The sequence below is a fragment of the Astatotilapia calliptera genome, chromosome 3, assembly GCF_900246225.1.
Source record: "Astatotilapia calliptera chromosome 3, fAstCal1.2, whole genome shotgun sequence".
NCBI classification, from domain to species: domain Eukaryota; kingdom Metazoa; phylum Chordata; class Actinopteri; order Cichliformes; family Cichlidae; genus Astatotilapia; species Astatotilapia calliptera.
In genome coordinates, this window is record NC_039304.1 from 41155678 (window position 1) to 41181815 (window position 26138).

General features: G+C 44.0%; 1 protein-coding gene across 1 annotated transcript in view; it reads left to right on the plus strand.

The window, feature by feature from the left end:
- Positions 1 to 26138, plus strand: part of LOC113019571 (NACHT, LRR and PYD domains-containing protein 12-like) — a 103800-nt gene that overhangs the window by 67598 nt on the left and 10064 nt on the right. The window contains exon 11 of the mRNA XM_026163334.1: positions 15953 to 15982. Within this exon, the coding sequence (XP_026019119.1) occupies positions 15953 to 15982 (30 nt within the window). The remainder of the gene's footprint in view (positions 1 to 15952; positions 15983 to 26138) is intronic.

Consider the following 26138-nt stretch of genomic DNA (forward strand, 5'->3'; position numbering starts at 1 on the left):
CATAGAAGCGTTTTCCTTCATTTCTGCCTTTATTTGTGGACGGGATTATTTTTTAAAACGAAAACGGAAAATCTCCGTTTTCAAAAATACCCGTGTACGTGTGGACGTAGCCTCAGTCTCTGACTGGAAGCGCTAATTCGTCATTCGGCTTTTGTCAGACTAAAGTAACTGTTAAAACTGTTTGAAAAGCTAAGCTATACAACAAGGAGAGATTGAGAATTTCCTTTTAGTTCTCAGTTTATTTGATATTGACAAAAGTTAGTCAGTTTTGTCTGTTCTTCTGTAAAACAAACTAAGATTTATTTTTAGAATTAATATTTTGTTTCTAAGTGGAATTGACAATTTAGTCTGTTTCGTTTGTTCTATTTTGAAACTTAAACGCTTTAAACTGCCTTTTGTGTAGTTTGCAATATTTGCCTTTATTTATCTGAAAAAGTCTCATGTTCCTTAAGTACATCTACCCTGTTGAACTTACTATGGGAAATAAATATTTAAATAAAAACAAGCTGTTGATTATTTCACATTTTACTTGTGAGCAACGGCACATTTAAATCTTACAAATATAGTTATTTGGCTTATATCGTGATAGATATCGTTATCGCCTGAAATGAAAAAAACATATCGTGATATGAAAAAATCTCATATCGCCCAGCTCTACCATGAAAGGATCCTGGGATGATCCACACCTGTCTTCTGTGGACGTCCAGGCCTTCCTCTGGTCTTTTCTTATCTGAATGGACCAAACTGTTGATGTGTCCTCTTTCTGCTTTCTCTGATGAATATGATTTGCTGTTACAGTCTGAGGACTTTCTGTTTCACTTTAAGACAGTGCAGGTTTAATTAGAGTTAAAACAAAAAACAAAAAACAATCAGGCAAATTAAAGATGAATCTCACTGTAAATCCCTTATAAACTAACTGTAACTTGAATGTTTTTGTTGAACAGCTGAAACAACACAGGATTGGAAATGGGGCTGGGCCATATTATACCGTTCACAGTAACACAGGTATAATGTTAGGCAATGACAAGAAAATGAAATATCGCAATAGAATATGAGTAAAACGCATTTGTGCAATACATTTGTTTTAATACGCACATGGTGGAAAAAACATGGCGGCGATGGAGAATGAGGAGGAGGAAAGCGGATCGTTGAATGAAACAGATGAACCAGAATTGGTTTGTAAAAATGGTGCAACTACAGTGAAGTGGAATTGGTTTGGTTTTTGTGTGTCAGATACCCACCAAAGCACATTTTGTAGAACATGCAAGTCGTTAACATTACTGTATTTTTTCGGATTATAAGGCGCTCTTAAAAGCCTTTAATTTTCTCAAAAATAAACAGTGCACCTTATAATCCGGTGCAATTTATGTATGAATTCTGGTTGTGACCTCAGAACAATTTTATGTGGTACACGGCGCTCAAAACATCTGTCAAAATGTTTTAGTACAACTTTGGTAAGCTACGAAGCCGCACCGCTTGATGGATTGTCGGAGCATTACAACTACCGTAGTCAGGAGCCTCGCGGAGTGATACGTACTGTGCTTCAACATAATATTACCGTATCGTGTGTGTCTAAGGAGCCCAAAATGGCACCTGTTAAGAGACATGCTTATGAAGCGGATTTTAAATTCAAGGCTGTCAGTCATGCAGTAGAACATGGCAATAGAGCTGCTGTGAGAGAATTCAGCATTAATGAATCAATGGTACAGAAGTGGATGAAGGAAGAAGAATGAGTTAAGTTTGACTTGTCCGTTTTGTTTCGCTTAATGTGCCTTATAATCCGGTGCACCTTATGGTCGGAAAAATACGTATTTGACTTATTGATGGCAGCAATATGGCAGCCTCGCCTCTGTCAGTCTGCCCCAGTGCAGCTGTGGCTACAACTGTGGTTTGCCTCCACCAGTGTGTGAATGTGAGAGTGAATGAATAGTGGAATTGTAAAGCGCTTTGAGGGTCTCGAAAAGTGCTATATAAATGCAATCCATTATTGTTATTAATGCCAAGCTACTTTTCAAATTCAAATTCAAATTTTTATTTGTCACGTACACAGTCATACACAGTACGATATATAGTGAAATGCTTGGACAACTGCTCGTGACCTAAAGAAAACAAAAAAGGAAAAGGCTATGAATAAGATAGGAAATAAATATGAAAAATTAAAAAGGGTAAATTTAACTAGCTGCTACACATTTTAGATCATTTTGAGGATTTGAATGACGGCCTTCAAAAGGAGTTGATTCTATTACAGGAGTGGGTAACTCCAGACCTCAAGGGCCAGTGTCCTACCGGTTTTAGATGTTTGCTTGATCCAACAGAGCTGATTTTAATGGCTACATTACCTCCTCAACATGTCTTGAAGATCTCCACAGTCCTGGTAATGAACCAATCATTTGATTCAGTTGTGTTGACTCAGGGTGATGTCTAAAACCTGCAGGACACCAGCCCTTGAGACCTGGAGTTGCCCACTCCTGTTCTATTAGGGCTGTTATAAACTAAACTGAATATGTCACACTGCTGTCTGACTGCATTCAGCTGACACTGACATGAAGTAGGAAAGAAGCAGCTGATATTTGGACAGCACACATGATGGAAAGGAGGATTTCAGTTGATGTGCACATGAATGATTTGTGTTTCCTCTGCAGGTAGAAAGTGTGTGTGAGCTGAGCAGCATGGATCAGTGTGAGGACAGAGAGGAGGGAGCCCCTCCCTCTAAAAGCACTCTGTGTGGGGAACATGAGAGCCAGACCAAAGCTCAGAGGTGAGATGACCATCTCTAACTGTCCATGACTCTTCTCCATGTCACAGCTCAGCACTCATATCACTGCTGCATCATTATTCACAGGAAGAAACAAGGAACTAAACGGAAACATGAACCTGAACCCAGCTGTGTGTCCTTTAAGAGTGACTGGTCTGCAGATCGTCCCATTGATTTTAAAGTCCATCTGGCATCTGCTGCAGAGAGGTAATAATAATAATAATAATAATAATAATAATAATAATAATAAATTTTATTTATGAGCGCCTTTCAAGTCACCCAAGGACACTTTACAATAGGATAAAACACATAGTAAAACAATGGCAAAATAAGAACAATAAAACAAAAGCACAAGATAAAATTAACAAACAGTGGATTCACAGTGAATATGCAGATTTGAACAGATGAGTTTTGAGTTGGGATTTAAACTGGGGGAGAGAACCAATGTTTCTTATTTCTGGGGGCAGAGAGTTCCACAGCCTGGGAGCAGAGCAGCTGAAAGCTCTGCTTCCCATGGTGGGGAGGCAGAAGGAAGGTACAGTAAGCTGGATAGAAGAAGAAGATCGAAGTGAACGGGCAGAACAGGTAGTGGTTAACAGGTCAGAAATGTTATGAATGGCCTTGAAGTTGAGCAGAAGAAGTTTGAATATTATCCGGAATTTCACAGGGAGCCAGTGAAGTTCCTGAAGAACAGGGGTGATGTGCTGGTAGAAGGGGGTTCTGGTGATAATGCGAGCAGCGAAGGTCTGAACCAGTTGAAGCTTATGGTGGGATTTTTGGGGGAGACCATGCAAAAGAGAATTGCAGTAGTCAATACGGGAGGTAACAAGACTGTGGACAAGAATGGACGTAGACTGGGTGGAAAGAGAAGTAAGCAATCTGTTAATGTTACGTAGATGGAAGTAGGCAGAACGGGTGAGATTATTGATGTGAGATTTATAGGAAAGTGAACTGTCTAGGATGACACCAAGGCTCTTAACCTGAGGAGAAGGGAAAACTGTGGCGTTATCGATGGTGAGTGAGAAATGGTTTGCCTTCAAAAGGTTGGATTTGGTGCCAATAAGGAGAATCTCAGTTTTATCCTCATTGAGCTTTAGAAAATTAGAAGTAGAGCAGGATTTTAACTCGGATAGACATTCTGAAAGGGAGGAAGGTGGGAGGGAGGAATCAGGTTTGCAAGAGAGATATAACTGGGTGTCATCAGTAAAACAGTGAAACTGAAGATCAAATTTGTAGAAAATGGTACCTAGAGGGAGGATGTATATTATAAAGAGAAGAGGGCCTAAAACTGAGCCTTGAGGTACACCAGAGGTGACGGGGAATAGACGAGAGCGGAATGATCTTAGTTGAATAAACTGGGAACGGTCGAGGAGATATGATTGAAACCAGGCGAGGGGTGTGTCAGAGATGCCGAGAGAGGAAAGTCTGCTTAGAAGTACAGAGTGAGAAATGGTGTCGAAGGCTGAGCTCAGATCTAAAAAGACAAGAATGGTGAGAAGACCAGAGTCAGCTCCGATTAAAGATTGTTAGTGACTTTAAGTAAAGCAGTTTCTGTACTGTGACATGAGCAAAAACCAGATTGAAATCTCTCATAGATATTATTATTAACCAGGTGTAAATGAAGTTGAGCTGCAACCACTTTTTTGAGTATCTTAGAAATGAAGGGTAGATTGGAAATCGGACGGAGGTTGTTAAAGTTGTTAGGATCTAAAGAAGGTTTTTTCAGTATAGGAGTGACTAGAGCAGTCTTGACTGAGGGAACGATACCGGTGGTGAGAGAAGAGTGAATGATAGCAGAGATGAGTGGGAGTAAAGAAGAGAGGCAGGATTTCACAAGCCCCGTGGGCATGGAGTCAAGATGACATGTGGCAGGCTTTGATTTACATATGAACTCGGAAATATCGGATAAATCAGGAAGATACAAAGTGGAAAACGGCTCAAAAAAGAGAAGAGGTTCTGGAGAGGGCTTAGGCTGCGTTCACACTGCAGGTCTTGATGCTCAATTCCGAATTTTTGATCAAATCCGATGTTTTTGTCTGCTCGTTCACACTACAAATAAAATGCGACAGCAAACGCGCTCTAGTGTGAACGCTCAAAGCGGCCCTCGTGCGCAACGGGCTCTGTTTAGACCCAGAGCAAACAATATGTTTGACTGATGGCCCTTAATATAAAGACTTCGGACTTCACGTTTCCCAATTTTTGCTTTAAGTTATTTTGTTATTTACATAATAATGCAGATAACCTAATATTGATCCTTATTGCTGTTTTAGAGGAGCGGTGCTTCAAAGGATAGCTGCAGATTTCTGTCAGAATCTGGAGATTATACAGTACAAATAAAATGTTCACGTTTCTCCAACGTTGTCTTCCTAACAGTTTCACCGGATGGCCAGGAAGCGTTCACGATGTCTTCTCCGGCACTGATAATTGGCGTCTGTCTTGTGTCAATGAATTAAAAGACGGATTTAATGCGACATGACCATTCACACAGCAGTCGCTTTCTAAAACATCGGATATGTATCGGATTCAGGACCACATACGAAAGTGACCCAGATCGGATTTGAAAATATCGGATTTGTGCCGTTCACACTGTCACACCATGATCGGATATGAGTCGCATAGGGTCAAAAAAATCGGATTTGATGCGCTTTCGCCTGCAGTGTGAACGTAGCCTTAGACACAACATTTGATCTGAGTTGCTGGTGGATGTTATTGATTTTCGTTGTCCAGAACAGCATCAAGGAGTTGCAGGTTTCAGAGGAATAGAAGTGTGGTGGTAAAGTGTTGGGGGGTTGAATTAGTTCGTTGAGAACTGAAAACAGAGTCCTCGCATTACCCTCATAAGAACTGATAATACCAGAGTAGAAGCTTTGTTTGGCCTTGCTGATGGAGTCTTTATACTGAAGTACGTGGTATTTATAGATTTCTGAATCAACCAAGTCCAGGGTGTGTCCTTTAGAGTGAGTGGGAAAGTCGATAAATTGTTTAAATTCAGAGCCTTCAAGACAGGAGGAAAAGTCTCTGGTGATCAGAAGGTCATTATTGTCCATGTGAATGTTGAAATCTCCCACTAAGATCACATTTGGGGAGAGAGATGAAAGATGGGTTAGTAGATTAGCAAAGTCACTGAGGAAGACAGGGTTAGGTTTGGGGGGCGGTATACAGTAGCTATGATGGTGGGAATGGGTCCAGTCAGCTCACATGCAAGGACCTCTAGAGAACTAAAGGTATCAACATTAACTGGCAGGACTTTCAAGTGCTGGCGAAAAAGGATCGCGAGACCACCCCCACGACCTGAGCAGTGGGGTTTAGAAAAGTAAACAAACCCCAGAGGAGCAGATTCGTTTAGCTGAGAAAAATCATCAGGTGTTTGCCAGGTTTCAGTTAAGCAGAAAAAGTCAAACTTACGGTCAGATAGGAGGTCTTGGATGAGAGGTCCCTTACTTGTCAATGAACGAATGTTTAGAAGACCGAAGTTGAGTGGAGTATCTTCTTTTTTGCTAATCGCGTGGGCGCCCTGGGCAGGTGGGCTAGAGATCGATGGTTGACAGCCCGATCAGGGTTCCTGCGAGGGCGGCGAGTAGCAGACCAGAACGATTTAATTCCATTGGAGTTATGGAAAATCCTGCGGGACCCGCGATGGATGTATCTCCGGCGAGGCTGGAAAGTGATGCCCGGGTGGTAGTGGAGCTCCGCCGCCGGCGGGAGCAACAGCTGCCCGCGAAGGCGCAGGAGCTCAGCGGCTGTATAGCGGAGCAGTCCAGCTGTAGGATGGTAGACGAGCGTCAGGAGAATCCAGAATAGTGCCGACCAGCTCAGGAACATCTTGACCCACATCTTCGATTATGTGGAGGAAAATGAGCCGAGCCGGAAAATAACAGATGTTGAGGACAAGCGTTGCAAATCAATCCCTGGCAGAGATCGATCTGGTCCTGAGTGTGAATGTCCCTGTTCATTCAAATCTGAATCCAAGTAATCTAAATAATTGAAAAATGTACCAGTGAGTAGCGGCAGCCAGGCGCGGCAGCCAGGCGCGGCAGCCAGGCGCACCAGCGTTCACTCAAGCCGGAAGCCAGTCTAGAGGTGAGCTGTTAATAACATGAACTCTTTGATTTAACTGCTTGATGTTGTTGGAAATAAACTGCAGTGAGCACTGAGAAGTGTTGTTCATCATGCATAGCAGAAAATGTGTCCTCTAAGGCCTGGACCAGGAGTGAAGTGTTGAGCTACATATTCTCCTTAAATTGCTGTCTGTCTGAGTCATGTATAAAAAATGATGTTGGCTTTATAGATCATATCTGTAATGCGATAACGGTATTTAAATTTGCAGTAATGGTTAACAAAGACGTCTGCAATCGGTTTTATCACAGTAAATGTATATACACAGCTAACTAATCATCTGCAGAGGAATGGCTTATTTGAAGAGTTTCAGTCAGGTTTCAGAGCTCATCATAGCACAGAAACAGTTTAGTGTAGGTTACAAATGACTGGTCGCAGCAGATGGCCGCCCCTCCCTGAGCCTGGTTCTGCCGGAGGTTTCTTCCTGTTAAAAGGGAGTTTTTCCTTCCCACTGTCGCCAAAGTGCTTGCTCATAGGAGGTCATATGATTGTTGGGTTTTTCTCTGTATCTATGAAGCGCCTTGAGGCGACTTTTGTTGTGATTTAGCGCTATATAAATAAAATTGAATTGAATTGAATCTTCCTATGGCCTCTGACAGTGGACTTATCTCTGTGCTTGTCCTTCTAGATCTCAGTGCAGCGTAGGGCTGCACGATTAATCGTTAGAAAATCGCGATCTCGATTCATACTTATGTGCGATCTCATTTCCAAATGACAACGATTTAAAAAAAAAAAAAAAAAAAAAAGACGACGATTGTACCGCATTTTTATCCGGGACGTAATCTGCATGAAAACAAGCACTCACTCTTCCTGCTCAACAAATGACAAGGGCGGAGCCTTATACCACGTGATACAGAAGCTGTGCCGTGTGATGCTAAAATTAGCAGGGAAAAAACAACGGAGAGCACGTCAGGGATGATGAGAAAGTGACAGGAGAAAATCCGTCCCGGTCAACCACCCAAACATCAATAACGGGAACCTTATACAGCGCTTCCCTATACAACTCCCGCAGGCACAAAGAAATTACAGAGGCTATCACTTATCACCTGACCAAAGATATGGCTCCCATCAACACTGTGCAAAACGAGGGATTTAGGAAAATGATCAACACCCTAGACAAACGCTACACAGTGCCGTCCCGCAACTATTTTTCTATTGTTGCACTACCTGCTCTATACACGCAGTGTCGAGCAACAGTGGAGACAGAATTTCAAGCAGTACAACATTTTGCGGCAACCACAAAACGTGAGACATTTGTTGTTTTTATGTTTATTTATTGTTTTTATGTTCAGTTTCAACTGTTACGAAGTTGATCTGCAGTTAATAAGTGCAATAAATATTTATACTGGAAAAGAAAATCGTGAGAGAATCGTGATCTCAATTCTAAGCCAAAAAAATCGTGATTCTCATTTTATGCAAAATCGTGCAGCCCTAGTGCAGCGTTTGATACTGTTGACCATAATATTCTATTAGCGCAATTAGAGCATGCTTTAGCTATTACAGGTACTGTGCTGCAGTGGTTTGTATCATATCTATCTAATAGACTCCAATTTGTGCATGTAAATGGAGAGTCCTCTTCACACACCAAGGTACGTTATGGTGTTCCACAGGATTCAGTGCTAGGACCAATTCTGTTTACATTATACATGCTTCCCCTAGGCAGTATCATTAGAAGACATAGTATACATTTTCACTGCTATGTAGATGACACCCAGCTCTATCTATCCATGAAGCCAGATAACACACACCAATTAGTTAAACTGCAGGAATGTCTTAAAGACATAAAGACCTGGATGGCCGCTAACTTTCTGCTTCTTCATTCAGATAAATAAATAACATGGAATGTCACATCTCTGGTGGGGAAGGAGCCTGAGTTGGTGCGTTAGGCTGAGAGGTACCAGCTAGATATAGTCGGGCTTACCTCAACGCATGGCTTGGGCTCTGGAACCAGTCTCCTGGAGAGGGGCTGGACTCTGTCTCAGTCTGGAGTTGCCTCTGGTGAGAGGCGGCGGGCTGGGGTGGGTATTCTAATATTCCCTCAGCTCGCTGCCTATACGTTGGGGTTGTTCCCGGTGGATGAGAGGGTTTGTTCGCTGCGCCTTTGGGTTGGGGAACGGGTCCTGACTGCCATCTGCGCTTATGCGCCCAGCGGCAGCTCTGAGTATCCAGCCTTTTTCGAGTCCCTGGGTGGGGTGCTGGAAGGTGCTCCGCCTAGAGACTCTGTTGTCCTACTGGGAGACTTCAATGCTCACGTGGGTAATGACAGCGAGACCTGGCGGGGCGTGATTGGGAGGAACGGCCTCCTTGATCTGAATCCGAGTGGTGTTTTGTTATTGGACTTCTGTGCAAATCACAGATCGATTTTGTAATCGTATCACCAGACATGCGACCATATGTTCTGGACACTCAGGTAAAGAGAGGGGCTGAGCTGTCAACTGATCACCACCTGGTGGTGAGTTGGATCAGGTGGCCGGGGAGGACGCTGGACAGACCCGGCGCGCCTAAACGTGTAGTGAGGGTGTGCTGGGAACGCCTAGCTGATAGGTACCGACAGGCCAAACGGGATGCAGCTCGGGCAGTGGCTGAAGCCAAAACTCAGGTGTGGGAGGCCATGGAAAAAGACTTTCGGACTGCCTCGAAGAGATTCTGGCAAACAGTCAGGCGACTCAGGAGTGGAAAGCAGTGCTCTACCTGTACTGTGCATAGTCAGAGCCTGTACTGTGCAGAGCCACCAAGGAGTTGGTGTGGATGAGGTCCGCCCCGAGTTCCTGAAGGCTCTGGATGTTGTAGGGCTGTCTTGGCTTTCACGCCTCTGCAATGTTGCGTGGAGATTGTACTCGGCCCTGAAAATCTTAGAAATATGGTATCTAACCAGATTCTTACTCTGGATGGCATTACCTTGGCCTCCAGTAACACTGTGAGGAACCTTGGAGTCATTTTTGACCAGGACATGTCCTTCAATGCAGCTATGTAAGACTGCTTTCTTCCATTTGCGCAACATCTCTAAAATTAGAAATATCCTGTCTCAGAGTGATGCTGAAAAACTAGTTCCTGCATTTATTACTTCCAGGCTGGACGACTGTAATTCATTATTATCAGGAAGTCCTAAAAACTCACTGAAAAGCCTTCAGTTAATCCAAAATGCTGCAGCAAGAGTACTGACGTACTGCGTTCAAAGATGGCTCCAGTGATGGATGCTCCGACCCAACTTTTCAATTTTTTGCTGGTTTTTGTTTCTTTGATTAATTAAGTTTCATTGCAAAACTACAGAGTCCGACATTGTTTTGGCAAAGTTACACACCCATCCCATATTGATTTTAGTTAGCTCCAATTGACTTAACCGGGTGTCATTACTGCCGACGTGAATTATGATTTTACTGAATTTATGTTTACTCTTAGCCAGCAGTTTTACATTTCCCACAATGTCACCTGCTCTGGCCCCTGGAAGACAATTGACTATTGTTGCTTGTGTCTCAAGCTTAACATGTCTAAGAACAGAATTGGCAATTACCAGAGTTTGACCCCTGGCAGGTGTGTCGCTGAGTAGGGAACAACGGTGAGACACATGAACAGGTTGGTGGTGTACCTGCGGCTTCTGTTTAAGACTATGCTTCTCTAGCCGCTAAAACTGGTGGATCCAAATCTTCACCACAAAGTCCGTTCACATACAGGAAGAAGGGGAGTGAGTGGGTCAGTGCTCAGGGCGCAGAGACTAAATCGGCCTTAAACACACCATTTATTTCCATGGAAAAAGGTAAAACCAGAATTAAAAATACAATTTTAAAATACCCCAATACAATAAAAAGAACGTTCTCAATACGCTAAAACACCTGCCGGTAGAAATAATTATACACTCTCCAAACTAATATCGTATTTTCACGACCATAAGATGCACCGTACTAAAAGGCGCAGTCTCAGTTATGTGTGACATTACTGTATTTAACTCACACATAAGGCGCACCTGATTGTAGGGCGCGGGTTTTATATACAATCTACGCCCACACTTCCCCCTTTAACGTTCTCATGGTGTCCTCTACTACGTCCGCCTTACAACAACAACACACACAAAAAATAGAGCGGGAGCAAAACTGAGTTTGGTATTCACATTTATTTTACCGGTAATCGTCAACAATCAAACCCATCGAAGTCCTCATCCACTGTTTCTGAATTGAACAGCTGCACTAAATCTCCATCAAATATGCCAGGTTCACTTTCTTCTCTGTCAGAGTCACTTTCTTTGCTGTGCGGCTCCTCGGAAATGATGCCGGCTTTTGCGAAAGCTCGAACAATAGTGGCAGCAGACATGTTAGCCCAAGCATCTACAATCCATTCGCAAATTGTGGCGTAACTCGCCCCTTGCTGCCTTCCACTCTTAGTGAAACTGTGGTCCCCATCGGTCATCCATCACTCCCACGCCGCTCGCAGCCTTACTTTGAACGGGCGGTTCACACCGATGTCCAGCGGTTGGAGTTCCTTTGTCAGGCCTCCCGGAATGACAGCAAGCTCACAGTTAATTTGTTTCACTTGTTTTTTCACATCGACTGTGAGATGATCTGTGACTATATGCGTGCCCAACAGCGATGGTGATGCGTGAAAAAAAAAACACCTGGTCTCCTTACATGCACCTCCCTCAGCCACTCTTTCATCATTTCCTCATCCATCCAGCCATTTTCATTTGCCTTAATGATGATTCCTGTTGGAAACTTCTCTTTAGGCAAAGTCTTTCTCTTAAAAATCATCATAGGCGGCAGTTTCTGTCCATTAGCATGGCAGCCAAGCACAACAGTAAAAGAAAACTTTTCGTGCCCTGTTGTGCAGATCGCTACCGTGCTGGTCCCCTTCTTCTCCACAGTGTGACTCACCGGGATGTCGAAAGTGAGCGGCACCTTGTCCATGTTAGTGATGTGTATCTGGGCTGGATGTGTTTGTCGGCAATGTGTTTGCTGCAGTAGGAGCGGAAGATGGCCAGCTTGTCATTATAATCCGCTGGAAGTTGCTGCGCTACCGTAGTCCTGGTCCGGATGGAAAAATGGCACCGTTTCATGAAACGAAAGCACCAAGACGGACCTCCTTTGAAATGTTCAATTTTCATTTCTTCTGCTAGCGTTACTGCTTTTAGTCGAATGGTGACCGTCGAAACGCTTCTCCCACTCGTTCTTTGCTCGATGATCCACTGCTCGAGTCTTTCCTCCAACTCGGGCCACCTTGCCTTATGTCCGCGGAAACTCAGCTGCATGTTCTTGACCTGTCGGAGCTCGTTTTCCAGCTTCCTCCACTTGCGAACCATCGATTCATTAATCTTAAATTCTCTCGCGGTTGCTCGATTTCCATGTTCCTCCGCGTTGCTGATGGCCTTCAGTTTAAACTGCACTTCATAAGCGTGTCTCTTTGCCATTTTCAGGGTTGTTAAAACAACGATGTTCTGCATAACGCACATACCTGTTCTTTTATATACAATCAACGCCCACACTTCTCCCTTTAGCGTTCTCATGGTGTTCTCTACTACGTCCGCCTTACAACAACAACACACACAGGGCACACTGCACTATAGGGCGCGCTGTACATTTTGAAGAAAATCTAAGACTTTTATGTGTGCCTTATAGTCGTGAAAATACGGTACTACAATGTTTCCCACATGCTAAAATCCCCCCCACAATATTCCGTAATACCAGAGTGCAGCCACACTCAGCCAAATGTTCCTTATCTGGAAGAAACAGGAGAGGAATTCCTCTTCCGGGATGGAAATCACGCCAGCCAGAAGACCAAGGAGGAGGCTCCTGCCACAGACCTGTCTCCTCCTGACGGCGCGTCACCACACATTCCAGCCACACTCCACACCTGAACACGGCCTCGGGACTGGATCGCCAGATTCCGCTGGTCGGTCCGTCACCGAATGACTCGTGGCACCAAACAATCAAGCAGCACTTTCTCGTGCGTCTCATCCCCCTGTCTCTGCGCTCACCATCCCCTTTAACACGTCAGTTTGGGAATGCCCCCACCTCCACAGGTGCCTACTATTGTTTGCCTTGTCCACAGTGGATTAAAAGAATATTGTGCGACAACACTAAAACATACAATATAAATATCATAATAAAACCATGCAAATAAAATCAATACTCTATGTACCAATACACAGTATGATCCAAAACAACATAAAACATAAAAACACAAATTTCCACTGTGTGACACTGTCCTCCTCACCGTCACCCAGCCATCCTGTTTGCCTGGCTGCTCAGGACAGTCTGCTAGGGGAGAGCTAGTGGGACCTACACCACCTTCGGCTGCACCAGCTACAGGGGCCTGGCTAGCTATGGGTTTTTCAAGTATGCGAAGCAGAGTCTCCAATTCAGTGATCCTGGCCTCCAGACTAGCAAATAGCCTACATTTGTTACAAGTATCATTACTTCTACAGGAGGCCAAGGAGTAACTAAATATCTGATAGAATGAGCAGGAAAGTGCAGGTGAAGAGGCAATGCTAGCGAGTTGGCTATGAGCTAAGCTAAGCTAGGCACATTGAGTGAATACTTTGGATATGAATTAGTGAGTTCAAAGAGTGCACTTCAGATGAAGCACGTGAAGACACTTCACCCGTTGCCTACTGGTGGTGGTCAGAGGGCCCGGTGGTGCCAGTGTCCGGCAGCCTCGTCAGTGCGCCCCAGGGTGGCTGTGGCTAGAATGTAGCTGCCATCACCAGTGTGTGAATGTGTGTGTGAATGGGTGGATGACTGGATGTGTAAAGCGCTTTGGGGTCCTTAGGGACTAGTAAAGCGCTATATAAATACAGGCCATTTACCATTCAAGATTATACGACAAAATAACAACTTATCTAAAAGTTTTAAATTAAACTGCTATACAGATAAATACACAAAAACACCACCGTGTGTTGGAACTCTACCACAGAAAAAGTGAACACCAAGTGACAGTACCACCCAAAGAAGAAGCCAAGAGATACAAGCATATGCAGAGATTAACACATAATACAGAATGAAGGTGAATGGTGGTGTGAGAGGAAAGCTCTGTGCAGTTTTCAGTGTTAGAAGCTCTGTATGAATATGTGTGATAAATGTTTGACACAGTCAGACTGTAAAGAAAGCTGTTGTGTTATTATTTTTGGAGGCAGCAAGAAAGATCAGTCTCACAACTTTATCATTAAGAGAATCTGGTTATAAAATATTTCATGAGATCTTTTTTCCCCTTTCAGCTGCAGTCCTGATGGTATTTAATTGTCTGAGAACAAGTCACAGACATCATGTGTAAACATCCGGTGATCCTAAATTGGCTGAGTGGCCACAAAAGAGCTTTGACATCGTTTCACACTGAGGTTGGAGTTTACAGTGAGCTGACTGCATCATACCAATAGCTGCTCCTAATATTCTGTCCATATCTTAGTTTATGTCTTTTGCTATTGGAAGGTCTTAAATTTCAGAGTCAGCAGATGTGGATCATGTGACCTGGTTTCTAGGTTATATGACAGGTCAGAGTAGAGCTGGGCGATATATCGAGTTTTTAAAACATATCGATATATTTTTATACGAGATATAAGATGTGACAATATCCTTTATATCGATATAGTCTATGTTACGTTATAATTATAGTTGTGGAGCCGCAAGTTTGCCTCTCTTTCATCCACTTTTGTCTCTATGCAACGTTACTCCGCCTCGCCTTCACTGAAGACAACTCCCCCTCCTACCCCATCGCTTCACGTGCAGGCAGCGACAAGACGGACACGGCAAATCTCCGTTAACGAGTTACTGCGCATCGCCCCATGCGTGGGGCTGGACGGCGTCAACGTGCTAACGAGCTAAACATGCTAACGAGCTAACCGCGCTAACGAGCTAACAGCGCTAACCCTAAAATCCTTTCATTCTCTCAAAAGTTGATAGCGCGCCTTATGTATGAATTCTGGTTGTGCTTGGTGGCCGCGAACCGATTTTATGTGGTACACGGCGTTCAGCAATCTGTCAAAAATGTTTGAGTACAACTTTGGTAAGCTACGGAGCTGCACCGCTTGATAGATTGTCGGCGCATTACGGCTACCGAGGAGCTTCGCGGAGTGATACGTACTGTGCATCAACGTAATATTACCGTATTGTGTGTGTATAAGGACCATAAATGGCACCTGTAAGAGACGTGGTTATGAAGCGGATTTCAAACTCCAGGCTATCAGTCACACAGTACAAGTTGGGAACAGAGCAGCTGTAAAATCTGTCTGTCTTTGTTATTACGCTCAGCGTCTTTTAGTTTACATTTTGACTGCACAATTGTGAGCTCTTTGTTTAGCACAAAAACAACCTTGTTTTCTTTTATTTATGGAGCATTATTATTTAATGAATGCTCATAATTTAATTTTGAGTAATTTTTCATGTACATCTGTGCTGTATGTTAATAAAAGTGCCTGTGTGACATCTGGGACACAGCTTTGACTAAGAACTCTTTTTGTTCTTACTTTATGGCTTAAAAAAAATATCGAGATATATATCTTATATCGCCATCCAGCTAAAAAATATCGAGATATGAATTTTGGGTCATATCGCCCAGCCCTAGGTCAGAGGTCAGCGACTGTAATTCAGTTACTTCTGTTAATGTGAACTCACTGAGTGTTTGTGGTTTACCTCTCAGACTGACTGAAGTCCACAAGAAGATAATGATGGAGGGAGAGGAGGACAGAGCAGAGTCTGCAGGATCCAGCTGTACGTCTGTGAGGAGTGACCGGTCCAAAGATAGCAATCCAAATTTCAGTGGTGAACCTGGAGCAACGAGGTCAGAGAGCTGTGATGACTCCTTTACATGTTTGTGTTTTCCTGGATAAATATGACCTGAAAGATCCTCAGATTTTTACAAAGATTCATTAAAAAGAAAACGATGAAAGAGAAAAGATCAAAACGTTCGACTTGGTCATTTGCTGTTTGAGGACAGTGATGCTCATATCTGTGGGGAAAGTGTGACCTGAGTGGGTTCATATTTGTCTTTAAAGAACAGAGCTGCTCTGATTCTCTTTGTGTCTGATCTGTTAAACAGTCTGAGAGGTCACACAGAGACCCAGCAGCTAAAGCCTGGATCATACTGGCTGCTGTTAATGAGACTCCATCAGGACAACACTGAACAACAGTGGTGTTCATAGCAGCGCTGCAAGGATAAAGTTCTGCACTCCAAAAACACTGCCTACAGCTAAATGTCATGTGGCTAAGTCACGTGACAAGAGATTAGAATTAAATGAAAAGAAAGAAAAACACTATTATTATTTATTCTTTCTTTGAAACATGGTCACCATAGAGCTTTGGCCTGTTTTGATGTTTCTGGGTCAGAAAGCCTCACCATCATTAATGGACCGATGAATTCACAGTTACACCAACAATTCAAAACAGCTGTATGTGGACTGATTCTCAGGAGAAAGTGAAACAGTGACACAAAAGAAACAAGTCATTCTCCCAAAGGACATCGAAGAATCATAATAATAACATGTTTTAGAAGCACCAAACAAACTCTAACTCTAACCCTAATACAGCAGAAATTTTGTAGAAGTTCCTGAAGTGAAAATTCACCAACACCCAGAGCTGAAGCTGCTCTGTGTGAAGGACTGAGCTCAGATTCACTCAATGATGTGGGATTGATCAGCAGTTACACAAGTTTAGAGCTGGGAGAGGGAGGCCTCGATTCCTGAAAGACTCCATTACAAAATAAAGTTTGTTAATATTGCCACAGATATAAAGTTAATCTATTATTACTGACAAGGAACATGCATTCAAAAGTTTTTTTTCTTATGTTGGGTGAAGAAAAATGTTTAGTTTAGGTTTTCTATATTTTTCAAATGTTTTATTTAATATATTGGTGGTTTAGTAAATTTGTTAGTAACTTCTAGGGCAGGGGTCAGCAACCTTTAACACCCAAAGAGCCACTTGGACCCGGTTTCCACACAAAAGAAAACACTGGGAGCCGCAAATACTTTTTGAAATCTAAAATGAAGAAAACACTGTATATATTGTTTTTTACCTTTATGCTTTGTGTGAACAACTAAAGTAAGTAAGTAAAGTTTATTTATTAAGCGCTTTTCACAGACAGGCAGTCACAAAGTGCTGTACTTAAATATTAAAATAAACAATACAATCAATAGACATTATACACAATCTAAAAGATCAAATGTAAATAATGTAAAGAACATAAAATACGTAGATCAACAAAAGGCTTGTTTGAACAGAAAAGTTTTTAACTGCTTTTTAAAAGAATCCACAGAGCAACTAAGGTGTGCTGCTTATGAAATCCATGAAGTGCTACAGAGAAAATTACATTTTATTTATATAATTAACACATTTTGAACTCGTAAAGAAATATAACAAAAGGAAAGACACCCAGCTGAACTAAATTGATCCATGTAGCAAACAAGAACTGTTGTGATCCGCCACCCTTTTCAGGTCAAGGCTCCAAAAGCCTTGACCTAAATTTTTAAAAAGAATAATTGGAAAAAATGCACTATGCCACTAAAAAAAAATAGATATTTGCAAAATTCTGCCTAAATATATATTTTACCTGGTTAATGTGTTTGACGGGGCGTGGTCTGCAGTGCCGCTGGGAGTCGGACGCACCTGAGCGACACCCGCAATCACGCCTCGCCGCCTTAAAGTCTGTGCTCTCTCTGCTGTTGTGTTGTCGGGCTGTGAGCTGAGAAGCTACAGCCGGCCGTGTGCGTACAGCAACCGTGTGTGAAAAGCGGTCAATAAAGAGATGCTGAAAAGCGCGTCCATGCAAACATCGTCGGGTCTGCCGTGATATGTTTACAATGAGACTTCTGGTCCCGAACCTCATCTTCTGGTCCTGTCTGCAAATCGGGGCTTTCATCTTTACGCAGGACCGTGAGCTGTCATCTGTGGGGTGTGAGCGGTGTTTGTTTTTAACATAGTTCACGGTGGAGAACAGCTGCCGACATAATGTGGATCTGAAGATCCATAATTGGCCTGCCTGGGGTTGAAAGTCTCGATAAATGCACGGCGTCTCGGCGGGTACACCGGCTTCCGCGAGTGTGACGCTTATTTTGAGCGATGAAAAAATAATAAGATATAATTTTATTTTTATATTTCAAAAACACAATAATCTTCCAATTTAGAAGTACAAGTTTTTTTTAAAAAAAAAGAACTAAACACAAATAAAATGCACTTAAGCTAAATACTTCTAATTTATTTTCCCAAATCACCCGAAGCCGCAAAATAAAGATTAAAGAGCCGCGGGTTGCTGACCCCTGTTCTAGGGCGTAGCGTGGACTATATGTTTATCAGTAGAAAACTGGATTAAATACACTCCCCTGGTAGTTGCTCTGTCTTTGTGTACATGAATGGTGAGCAAACTGTAAAAGATTACATGGATTTAAGGAGAGACTTAAGTTGAAAAGAAAGAAACTAAACGTATCTTCATCTGAATACAGTTTGTCAAGCTCTAAACTCTAAGTTTCTGCAGGTTTTTGAACACTGGTCCTTACCAGAAAACTCCTGGATCTTTATCCTGTGCTTGAACTAATTCTTCATGATTCCTCCACAGAGTGGACCAGCGGAGCTCAGAGGTTCACAGTGGTCAGTCTGCCCAGCAGCATCAAACACACATGGACTCCATATTTATGGTCTGTACATGTACAACAACTACTTTTACATCTATTCTGTTCACAGTCATCTCCATGCTGCTCTTTGTAGACCAGTGGATTGTCAGTGTGCCCAATATGGATCTGATGTTTGGCTCCATGATTTCAGTCTGATTGGCTCATTCATAATGTATTCTGTTCCAGCTGCTGGAGAACAACATCATCACTTTTGTGAAGAACGAGCTGAAGAAGATCCAGAAGGTTCTGAGTCCAGATTACCCAGAATGGTTACAGAGTCAGACAGAGGATGATGAGCAGAGGAAGAACAACAGAGAGGCATTTGAGAAGATCACACTTAACTTCCTGAGGAGAATGAAGCAGGAGGAGCTGGCTGACCATCTGCAGAGTAGTAAGAGCATTTCTGCAAAGATTTGAGCTGCTGGATAAAGGGAACAATTATGCTAATGTCTCAAGAGATGGACCAACATGTAGTCAATAATTGCTTAGCAGAACTGGAATTGTCACAAACATTTTTGTTAAACATGAACTGATTTGTTGATGTTCTATTTTTATTATTGTTATTTAGAACTTTCTGCTGCCGTTTGTCATCGTACCCTTAAATCTGCACTAAAGAAGAAGTTCCAGTGTGTGTTTGAGGGGATCGCTAAAGCAGGAAACCCAACCCTCCTGAATCAGATCTACACAGAGCTCTACATCACAGAGGGAGGGACTGCAGAGGTCAATGATGAACATGAGGTCAGACAGATTGAAACAGCATCCAGGAAACCAGACAGACCAGAAACAACAATCAGACAAGAGGACATCTTTAAAGCCTCACCTGGAAGAGATGAACCAATCAGAACAGTGCTGACAAAGGGAGTGGCTGGCATTGGGAAAACAGTCTTAACACAGAAATACACCCTGGACTGGGCTGAAGACAAAGCCAACCAGCACATCCAGTTCATATTTCCATTCACTTTCAGAGAGCTGAATGTGCTGAAAGAGGAAAAGTTCAGCTTGGTGGGACTTGTTCATCGCTTCTTTACTGAAACCAAAGAAGCAGGAATCTGCAGCTTTGAAGACTTCCAGGTTGTGTTCATCTTTGATGGTCTGGATGAGTGTCGACTTCCTCTGGACTTCCACAAAACTATAATCGTAACTGACCCTAGAAAGTCCACCTCAGTGGATGTGCTGCTGATAAACCTCATCAGGGGGAAACTGCTTCCCTCTGCTCGCCTCTGGATAACCACACGACCTGCAGCAGCCAATCAGATCCCATCTGAATGTGTTGAGATGGTGACAGAGATCAGAGGATTTACTGACCCACAGAAGGAGCAGTACTTCAGGAAGAGGTTCAGAGATGAAGATCAGGCCAGCAGGATCATCTCCCACATCAAGACATCACGGAGCCTCCACATCATGTGCCACATCCCAGTCTTCTGCTGGATCACTGCTACAGTTCTGGAGGATGTTCTGAAAACCAGAGAGAGAGGAGAGCTGCCCAAGACTCTGACTGAGATGTACATCCACTTCCTGGTGGTTCAGGCCAAAGTGAGGACGGTCAAGTATGATGGAGGAGCTGAGACAGATCCACACTGGAGTCCAGAGAGCAGGAAGATGATTGAATCTCTGGGAAAACTGGCTTTTGATCAGCTGCAGAAAGGAAACCTGATCTTCTATGAATCAGACCTGACAGAGTGTGGCATCGATATCAGAGCAGCCTCAGTGTACTCAGGAGTGTTCACACAGATCTTTAAAGAGGAGAGAGGACTGTACCAGGACAAGGTGTTCTGCTTCATCCATCTGAGTGTTCAGGAGTTTCTGGCTGCTCTTCATGTCCATCTGACCTTCATCAACTCTGGAGTCAATCTGCTTAAACAACAACAAATGATTTCCCAGAAGTCTGAAAAAGGAGAATCTGCAGAGACACACTTCTACCAGAGTGCTGTGAACAAGGCCTTGCAGAGTCCAAATGGACACCTGGACTTGTTCCTCCGCTTCCTCCTGGGTCTTTCACTGCAGACCAATCATACTCTCCTACGAGGTCTGCTGACACAGACAGGAAGTAGCTCACAGACCAATCAGGAAACAGTCCAGTACATCAAAAAGAAGCTCAATGAGAATCTGTCCGCAGAGAAAAGCATCAATCTGTTCCACTGTCTGAATGAACTGAATGATCGTTCTCTAGTGGAGGATATCCAACAGTCCCTGAGATCAGGAAATCTCTCCACAGATAAACTGTCTCCTGCTCAGTGGTCAGCTCTGGTCTTCATCTTACTGTCATCAGAAAAAGATCTGGATGTGTTTGACCTGAAGAAATACTCTGCTTCAGAGGAGGCTCTTCTGAGGCTGCTGCCAGTGGTCAAAGCCTCCAAGAAGGCTCTGTAAGTAAATATGTGATCATAGTTTTATGCAAATTTTTTTTGATTGTGCTTGTGAACAGACCGGGACCCATACATTTTTCAGGTTGCTGGTTTTATTGACATCCACATTGTTTTGGTTTGACACCAATGTTGTCCATGCCTGATCAGCTTTCCATGATGTCATTCTCCACCACCCTTGGGGGCGTCTCCCATTTTGACCTCTTTGACCTTGGGACTTCGAGGCCATATTCGACACAGATGTTTCTGTATACTATGCCGGCCAATTGGTTATGACATTGTGTGTGTATGTATGTATGTATGAATGTATGAATGTATGAATGAATGAGAACTGGGCGATAGAACGATAACGATATGTATCGCGATATAACTTTTTCTCGATAGAAAAATGTAACTATCGCGATAGACCTCGCCGCTCTTGTCCTCTTAAAAAAAAAAAAGAAAAAAAAGAACTGCCAATCCAAATTACGTAGCGCAGAGCCGAACCAATCACAGCCGCAGCGTCACGTCACGTGACTTGTTACGTACAGCACAAGTGCCAAGCCGCACATGTGTATTTGTTTGGGAAGCAGCCGGCCACCATGGAGGAAATGAGTGTGCGGACTAGAAAAATCAACCGAGCGTGACCGAAGAGAAAACAGATGATGGTTCCAATGCCGGAGAGATTGTCGAACAGAAGAGCCATAGAAGTTCCGTAGTGTGAAGGTATTTCGGCTATTTCAAGTCTGACAAAAAACAGAGTAGCGTGCACTGTAAATTGTGCCGAAAGCAAGTCTGGAAATACAATAAACTGGTGCATGCGCTACGTCCACACGTACCCGTTATTTTTGAAAACGCAGATTTTTCTATGCGTTTGCACCTTTCGTCCACACGTAAACGGTGTTTTTGGTCACTGAAAACGGAGATTTTTGAAAACTCCGTTTTTGCATTTACGTGTGGACTAGAAAAACGGAGAAAACGCAGTGTCAAAGGTGTGCGCATTTTTTGACGTCACACTGTGCGCAACGTTATTGTTTTGGTGAAATGAATTTCTACAATACTGTTAATTCTACTCTCTGCAGTGTTTAAATGCTTACATATACACACACACACACACAGTTACTGTCCGTCCACACATATGACTCGGTTCTGCTTCTATGCCCCAGCTTTGTTTACTTTTTCCCACCGAGGCTTCTAGACTTCTGATTGGCCAACATTTCTGCACAGTTAGGAATCTAGCGCCACCTGCTGCTTTGGCATGTTCATAGCAGCGTTTTCCTTCATTGCTCCCTTTATGTGTGGACGGGATTATTTTTTAAAACGAAAACGGAAAATCTCCGTTTTCAAAAATACCCGTGTACGTGTGGACGTAGCCTCAGTCTCTGACTGGAAGCGCTAATTCGTCATTCAGCTTTTGTCAGACTAAAGTAACTGTTAAAACTGTTTGAAAAGCTAAGCTATACAACAAGGAGAGATTGAGAATTTCCTTTTAGTTGTTTGTATGTATGTATGTATGTATATATATATATATATCCATAGGTCCGTCATCCTATTCAGGATGATATAGAGATCAAAGTAGCACGGAGGGAGGTTAGCCAACTAACGGAGTTGCAGAAAGGTGCGACAAAGAAGGTGCATAAGAAATACAGCAAGCTGTCCATACCTGAGGCCTTGGAAACTGCCAAGCAAAGACTCACAGCCTTGGCCAGCCGCTTGAGGAGGTACACCAGAGAGACAGAAGGCAGGAGAATAAACCAGCTGTTCTCCACAGAACCAGCAAAGGTGTACTCTCAGTGGCAAGGGAACAATAATAATAATAATAAGAGAACAGCACCACCAAGGCTGGAGACAGAGCAATACTGGAAGAGCATATGGGAGAAGGACGCAACCCACAACGGCAATGCTCAGTGGCTAGTGGATCTGAGGGCAGACCACAGCGACCTCCCTGAACAGGGTCCAGTAACCATCACAGTGGCAGATAGAAAGGGTCTCCAGTATGAAGAGTTGGACAGCACCAGGGCCCGACATGGTTCACGCCTACTGGCTAAAGAAGCTGACTGCACTCCACAAGCGTCTGGCAGCACAAATGAACCAGCTGCTAGTTAACGAGAGACACCCGGAATGGCTAACCGAAGGTCGGACGGTCCTGATCCCCAAGGACCCCAAGAAGGGACCGGTCCCCTCCAACTACCGACCAATAACCTGCCTCAGTACTACATGGAAGCTCCTGTCAGGCATCATATCGGCTAAGATGAACAGGCACATGGGTCAATACATGAGCGGGACACAGAAAGGAATTGGCAAAAATACCAGAGGCGCAAAACACCAGCTACTGGTAGACAGAACAGTCAGCCGAGACTGCAAGACCAGACTGACCAACCTGTGCACTGCCTGGATTGATTACAAGAAGGCCTATGACTCAATGCCCCACAGCTGGATACTGGAATGCCTAGAATTGTACAAGATCAATGGGACCCTAAGAGCCTTCATCAGGAACTCAATGGGGATGTGGCGTACAACACTAGAGGCCAACTCCAAGCCCATAGCACAAGTCACCATCAAGTGCGGGATCTACCAAGGAGATGCTCTGTCCCCACTGCTGTTCTGCATAGGCCTGAACCCCCTCAGTGAGATCATTAACAAGACTGGCTACGGATACCGACTACAGAACGGAGCAGTTATCAGCCACCTCCTGTACATGGATGACATCAAGCTGTATGCCAAGAGTGAACGAGACATCGATTCACTGATCCACACTACCAGGCTATACAGCAATGACATTGGAATGTCGTTCGGACTGGAGAAGTGTAGTCGGATGGTAACAAAAAGAGGGAAGGTAGTCAGAACTGAGGGGATTGAACTACTAGAAGGCAACATTGCAGACATAGAGGACAGTTATAAGTACCTGGGGATCCCACAGGCAAATGGGAACCATGAAGAGGCCGCTAGAAAGGCTGCAACCACCAAGTACCTGCAGAGGGTCAGGCAAGTCCTGAGGAGTCAGCTGAATGGTAAGAACAAGATCCGGGCCATCAACACGTACGCCCTGCCCGTGATCAGGTACCCTGCTGGGGTAATAGGCTGGCCAAAGGAGGAGATAGAAGCCACTGACATAAAGACAAGAAAGCTCCTTACCATGCATGGAGGGTTTCACCCCAAGTCCAGCACCCTGAGGCTGTACGCTAAGTGGAAGGAAGGAAGGGGGCCGGGGACTGGTGAGTGTCAGCACCACAGTCCAGGATGAGACAACGAACATCCATGAATACATTGGGAAGATGGCCCCAACTGACCGAGTGCTCAGTGAATACCTCAGGCAGCAGAATCCCAAGAAAGAGGAGAGAGACGAGGAACCATTATGGAAGGACAGGCCCCTGCACAGTATGTACCACCGGCAGATAGAGGAGGTGGCTGATATCCAGAAATCCTACCAGTGGCTGGACAAAGCTGGACTGAAAGACAGCACAGAGGCACTAATCATGGCAGCACAAGAACAAGCTCTGAGTACAAGATCCATAGAGGCTGGGGTCTATCACACCAGGCAAGACCCCAGGTGCAGGCTGTGTAAAGATGCCCCAGAGACAATCCAGCACATAACAGCAGGGTGCAAGATGCTAGCAGGCAAGGCATACATGGAACGCCATAACCAGGTGGCCGGCATAGTGTACAGGAACATCTTTGCCGAGTATAACCTGGAAGTCCCGAGGTCAAAATGGGAGATGCCCCCAAGGGTGGTGGAGAATGACCGAGCTAAGATCCTGTGGGACTTCCAGATACAGACGGACAAAATGGTGGTGGCTAACCAACCGGACATAGTGGTGGTAGACAAACAGAAGAAGACGGCCGTAGTGATCGATGTAGCGCATAGGTGTCAAACTCTGGCCCGTGGGCCAAATTTGGCCCGCAGCCTAATTACATTTGGCCCACGAAACCATACCAAATTACTATTAGAGCTGGCCTACTGGTATTGTACAGCTAATATACAGTGGGGCAAAAAAGTATTTAGTCAGCCACCGATTGTGCAAGTTCCCCCTCCTAAAATGATGACAGAGGTCAGTAATTTGCACCAGAGGTACACTTCAACTGTGAGAGACAGAATGTGAAAAAAAAATCCATGAATCCACATGGTAGGATTTGTAAAGAATTTATTCGTAAATCAGGGTGGAAAATAAGTATTTGGTCAATAACAAAAATACAACTCAGTACTTTGTAACATAACCTTTGTTGGCAATAACAGAGGTCAAACGTTTACTATAGGTCTTTACCAGGTTTGCACACACAGTAGCTGGTATTTTGGCCCATTCCTCCATGCAGATCTTCTCGAGAGCAGTGATGTTTTGGGGCTGTCGCCGAGCAACACGGACTTTCAACTCCCGCCACAGATTTTTTATGGGGTTGAGGTCTGGAGACTGGCTAGGCCACTCCAGGACTTTCAAATGCTTCTTACGGAGCCACTCCTTTGTTGCCCGGGCGGTGTGTTTTGGATCATTGTCATGTTGGAAGACCCAGCCTCGTTTCATCTTCAAAGTTCTCACTGATGGAAGGAGGTTTTGGCTCAAAATCTCACGATACATGGCCCCATTCATTCTGTCCTTAACACGGATCAGTCGTCCTGTCCCCTTGGCAGAAAAACAGCCCCATAGCATGATGTTTCCACCCCCATGCTTCACAGTAGGTATGGTGTTCTTGGGATGCAACTCAGTATTCTTCTTCCTCCAAACACGACGAGTTGAGTTTATTCCAAAAAGTTCTACTTTGGTAACATCTGACCACATGACATTCTCCCAATCCTCTGCTGTATCATCCATGTGCTCTCTGGCAAACTTCAGACGGGCCTGGACATGCACTGGCTTCAGCAGCGGAACACGTCTGGCACTGCGGGATTTGATTCCCTGCCGTAGTGTGTTACTGATGGTGACCTTTGTTACTTTGGTCCCAGCTCTCTGCAGGTCATTCACCAGGTCCCCCCGTGTGGTTCTGGGATCTTTGCTCACCGTTCTCATGATCATTTTGACCCCACGGGATGAGATCTTGCGTGGAGCCCCAGATCGAGGGAGATTATCAGTGGTCTTGTATGTCTTCCATTTTCTGATGATTGCTCCCACAGTTGATTTTTTCACACCAAGCTGCTTGCCTATTGTAGATTCACTCTTCCCAGTCTGGTGCAGGTCTACAATACTTTTCCTGGTGTCCTTCGAAACTCTTTGGTCTTGGCCATGGCGGAGTTTGGAGTCTGACTGTTTGAGGCTGTGGACAGGTGTCTTTTATACAGATGATGAGTTCAAACAGGTGCCATTCATACAGGTAACGAGTGGGGGACAGAAAAGCTTCTTACAGAAGACGTTAC